The sequence below is a fragment of the Cricetulus griseus genome (genome assembly GCF_003668045.3).
Source record: "Cricetulus griseus strain 17A/GY chromosome 1 unlocalized genomic scaffold, alternate assembly CriGri-PICRH-1.0 chr1_1, whole genome shotgun sequence".
NCBI lineage: Eukaryota > Metazoa > Chordata > Mammalia > Rodentia > Cricetidae > Cricetulus > Cricetulus griseus.
The window spans coordinates 61,070,923-61,075,732 of record NW_023276807.1 but is presented as its reverse complement, the minus strand read 5'-3'; the positions used below and the strand labels follow the sequence as shown (position 1 = coordinate 61,075,732).

The following is a 4,810-nucleotide window of genomic DNA, read 5'->3' as shown; positions in this document are numbered from 1 at the left end:
TACAGGGTCCAACTTGCTATGTAGCCAGGACTGACCTTGACCTCTTGATCCTTTTGCCTCCATTTCCCAAGTTCTGGAAGTATAGGTGTCACTTTATGCTTTTTTAAATATCAGTTTACAAAGTAATTAAGACATTTGAAAATAAAATCAGATATTCATGTACTCCATTAGTTTTCTAATAAGAGTAGGTGATGCCACTGTCACAGTTCTGAAGCTATTGGCACATTCCAGTGTAGATGTGGGGGCTAAGGAAAAGGTACCCTTCGCTATTTTAGACTTCAGGGTAGATTCGGTAATTCGTTATTCTCATTTTATTCCTTTTAAACATCTGCAGCATATTGGCTAATGTGAGTCATTCTTTTTGAGTACAATTAGCTGAGAAAACACATCTTAGTATGCCCCCCCTCCCAAAGGTTTGAGGGTAGGAAATGCAGGTGATTATCAGGACTGCCTTTGATACCAACATCCTTCTCTCCTGGGAGCCCTTTGAACTGACTTTGATATGCAATAATTAAGAGGGACTGCTGCCTGGAGGAGCAGCCGCTGTGGCCCTGCCTCTGGTCTCCTTCCACTGAGCCCTTGTTTTGAACTATTGATCAAAGATGTGAAGGGATCTGTTGTAGCCTGTGTGGGGTAAAGAGGAAGGAAGCGAGTGGGCTGGGAGGGAGAAGAGGAGCCACATCTGTCTATAAATGCTTTCTGAAAAGCGTGCTGGTCAGACCCTGCCTGTCTCCTTTAACACACAGTCCTTGCGAAGATTCGCTTCTCTTTCAGAAAAGGCTGCTCCAGGAGACTGGCAGATTGCACGCAGGTCCACTCAGCTCCGTTTGCAGCAGCCCAGCGTCAGAAGACTCAAGGGGTACTAGGAAGTCCCCAGAGACCTGAGTGACTGAAGGATGGTACTGGTGGCCTTGCTTGGACTCAGCTGGTTCTGTTCACCCCTGGGAGCTTTGGTCCTGGATTTCAACAACATCAAGAGCTCTACAGATGTGCAAGGCACTGGGAAGGTAAGTGCAGCTGGAGCAGGGCAACATTGAGACCCATAGCAACCATAACTAACCTTGTGTCAGGCAGGCCACCCTCACCTCTAAGTGAATGAACTGATGTAGGACAGAGGTTGCACATAAAACCCCACTCTCTTGTCATTGACTATTAGCACAAACCATTACTTAGAAGGCAGAGAATGAGAATAAGGAGCTGACAGTGAGTCAGAGGCCAACCTGGACTACAGATGAAACAAAAAGCCAGGAAAAGCAAAAGGCCTTTTTCCAGCCAGGGCTCTGAATTTGTCTACAGATCAGTGTATAATGAAGCAGTATCATGTGCTAGACTTTTCTGATAAACTGTCTTTCTCACAACTTGAGATAGGCAGAGCTTTCCATTATCAATGAAGGAGACAGTAATTTGGACCAAGGTTACATAGCATGTGTGTGGGAGTTAGGACATAAACACATTAGGACATGACACATTATTGTAATAATCGACTTTACAGAGTTGTTTCGGGGTCATTATCATTTATGTATACTATGCATTATACTATATCTTATGTGGTACATACATAATGAAGGACAGTTGGGGAGGAGTGGGTGCAGTGACAATGGGACATGTGTCATCTGTAAGACACACAGGAAAAAACTTTGATTTTTCATGAAGAACATAAGAGTATTCAATTCTGAGTTTTGAAGTAAAACAAGGGTTAGGACATGGTTGGTTCATAATTGATTAAAGACAAGCTCTCAAACACAAGCTCTGTAGCAACCAAGGTCTTCTCACAGGTAGTTTGATGTATTCTTTTTTGGGGGAAACCAATTACGCTGAAAAATTAAGAGGGTGCCGGAAGCTCCACACAACGTCTCAACAGCCCCCCACCCCAACCCATGTGTGGGATAAAGACCTCTTAGGGCTCATTGGATTTCCCAGCCTGTGACAAGTCTTCCTTCACAGGGCTCACAGTGTGCCTCAGACAAGGACTGCAACGTAGGGAAGTTCTGTCTCATGCTGCACGATGACAAGTCATACTGCACCACATGCCGTAGAGTTCGAAGGAGGTGCCAGCGGAGTGCCATGTGCTGCCCAGGATCAGTCTGTGTGAATGGTGAGTAGAAGAGCTACCAAATTATTTCATAACACAGTAACTGCATGTCTGGACTTCTGTCCCTCAGTAACACTAACTAAAGCTGGCTGTCCCTCAGATGTTTGCACTGCTGTGGAAGACACAAGGCCAGTAATGGACAGAAACAATGATGGCCAAGATGGCACCTATGCAGAAGGAACCACCAAATGGCCCACAGAGGAAAACAGAGCTCAGGGGAAGCCCAGCATTAAGAAATCACAAAGCAGTAAGGGTAAGAACACCATTCTGAGCACATTTTATTTTGAAAACAATTTTCTCCCTCTCAGTTCCACAGGCTGAAACTAACTTCCTTCTTCACCCATGTCTTCAAGCTCTTGGAACAACTCAAGAGACCCCACTGGCCAGGACAGGGCAAGACCCTAGTGATAAGTGCATAGGAAGAAAACTTTCCAGTGTTCAGTTACACACACACCATTTCCCAGCACAGTGTGAATGTTTTCTCAAAGACTATAACTTGAGACTCCAATTTTGTTTAACATTTTTTTTTTTTAAATCACTAAGTGTGGTAGCAAACCCCTTTTAATTCCAGTAAAGGCCGTTGGATTTCTGAGTTCCAGGCCAGCCTGGTCTATATAGATCCTGTTTCCAAACAACAAAATCCATTTTGTATTTTGTACAAAGTTGGAGCAAATGCATTTACTTCATCCACTGTGTATGCTAAAGATATAGAAAGGGAAAATGGCACTTGTTATACCGCCAGCATAGTGTGTGTGTGCTCTTGTATGTATGTGTCTGTAAATGAACACTGGAAGGTTTTCTTCCTAAGTACTTATTACTACGGTCTTTTGTTGTTGTTTGTTTTGAGACAGGGTTTTTCTGTAGCTTTGGAGCCTGTCCTGGAACTTGCTCTATAGACCAGGCTGGTCTCAAACTCATAGAGATCTGCCTGCCTCTGCCTCCCAAGTGCTAGGATTAAAGGTATGTGCCACCACCGCCAGGACTTTAATAAGAAGCAATAAACCCTATTAGGAAGGGTTAGAATTTCCCCTCATTATGTGAGACCCATGGGTCCTATTGACTGTTGCTATTTTTAGGTTGTAGCCTTCATACCTAGATTCCCAAACTCATGCCATTAGAACAACACACACCCTTAACCTGTCTGCTGCCATGAGCAGTGCTGCCCATCTGCCACTAAAGCCTGTGTCTAACTTGTTACAGGACAGGAGGGAGAAAGCTGTCTGAGAACTTCCGACTGTGGCCCTGGACTTTGCTGTGCTCGCCACTTTTGGACAAAAATTTGCAAGCCAGTACTACTAGAGGGACAAGTCTGCTCCAGGAGAGGGCAAAAAGACACTATACAAGCCCCAGAAATCTTCCAGCGCTGCGACTGTGGTCCTGGACTGTTGTGTCGAAGTCAGGTGACTGGTAGCCGCCAACAGACAAGACTAAGAGTATGCCAAAGAATATGAGTTGTAAACATGGGACTCATTGTATTCACACAGCCAGTAACTAATTTTATTAATGTTATTTTATTTTGTTTTTTTGAGGCAAGGCTTCACTGTGTAGCCTTGGCTCGGCTGGAACTTGCTGTCTACCTGGCTGACTTTGAGCTCATAGAGATCTGCCTGCCTCTGCCTTTTGGGTACTTTTCGGGGTAGAGTGAGGAGTTCTTAGACAGGGTCTCAAAGTAAGCTCTGTAGCCCAAGTTGGCCTCAAACTCACAATCCTCTTACACCCCAGGTTTGGGATTATAGATGAACACCAACCACTACACCCAACATATATAAAAAGCCAAATCTAGCAACTGAAATACACAGTAACCTGTGTACTATGAGATGCTGCACTGTGAATTACTTTTGGCTTTTTGTATCCTGTCTAGAATATTGACAAGATTCTACAATAAAACAATTCTGACACAGCCACTCAAATCTATTCAAATAAATCTTTTTTAAAAATTGAGATTGGATATGGGTGTACAATGGGATCTTTTGATATACTGTGAACTGCCTACCAGACAAACTATTGGATGTGTATGTCCCCAGAAATCACAAGTCATTTCAGGTGAGGGGCTGCTATTTCTGAGATAAAGCACACACCTATTCTTCTGTATTGCAAACAGAAAATGGGTCAAAGAAAAAAGTTACATTGATGAAGTCTCTTCCTCTCTCTCTCTCTCTCTCTCTCTCTCTCTCTCTCTCTCTCTCTCTCTCTCTCTCTTTCTCTGACAGGGTCTCACTATGTAGCTCTGGTGTTCTGGAATTCACTCTGGGATCAGGCTGGTTTTGAACTCAGAGATCTGCCTGTCTCTGCCTCCTGCTGGGACTAAGGGTGTGTGCTATCATGCCTGGCAGCCCCAAGTTTCTAGAGAATACCGAACCAGCTTCAAGTAAAGAGCAAACAGGAGACAGTAGAGGAGAACGTGGTTGCACTGAAAGGCAGAAATAAAAATGTCCATTAAACATTTTTTTTTTTTTTGGTTTTTCGAGACAGGGTTTCTCTGTATTGCTTTTGAGGCTGTCCTGGAACTCACTCTGTAGACCAGGCTGACCTCAAATTCACAGAGATCCACCTGCCACTGCCTCCTGAGTGCTGGGATTAAAAGTGTGAACCACCCACGCCTGACTTCCATTAAACATTTTCTAGCACCCTGGCTCTTACTATTCTCTACTAAACTCATGGCAAACTGTGCTCATAAACATGTTGAATTTAAGCACATTTACTAAAAAAAAATAAGTA

The 4,810-nt window shown here is 43.8% G+C and overlaps 1 protein-coding gene across 1 annotated transcript; it reads left to right on the top strand.

Moving 5' to 3' along the window:
- Positions 1 to 779: 779 nt before the first annotated feature.
- Dkk4 (dickkopf WNT signaling pathway inhibitor 4) lies at positions 780 to 4,257 on the top strand. Its single transcript, XM_035453242.1, has 4 exons — positions 780 to 1,007; positions 1,945 to 2,095; positions 2,193 to 2,345; positions 3,293 to 4,257. The coding sequence occupies exons 1-4, from the start codon at positions 897 to 899 to the stop codon at positions 3,541 to 3,543; spliced, it is 666 nt and encodes a 221-aa protein (XP_035309133.1). The 5' UTR covers positions 780 to 896; the 3' UTR covers positions 3,544 to 4,257.
- The last annotated feature ends 553 nt before the right edge of the window (positions 4,258 to 4,810 follow it).

Bases quoted from the DNA above. Each gene is read 5' to 3' on its own strand.
- Dkk4 (XM_035453242.1), top strand. From the start codon at position 897: ATGGTACTGGTGGCCTTGCTTGGACTCAGCTGGTTCTGTTCACCCCTG. The intron at 2,096-2,192 runs GTGAGTAGAAGA...GCTGTCCCTCAG, and splicing joins AGGATCAGTCTGTGTGAATG to ATGTTTGCACTGCTGTGGAA. The intron at 2,346-3,292 runs GTAAGAACACCA...AACTTGTTACAG, and splicing joins GAAATCACAAAGCAGTAAGG to GACAGGAGGGAGAAAGCTGT.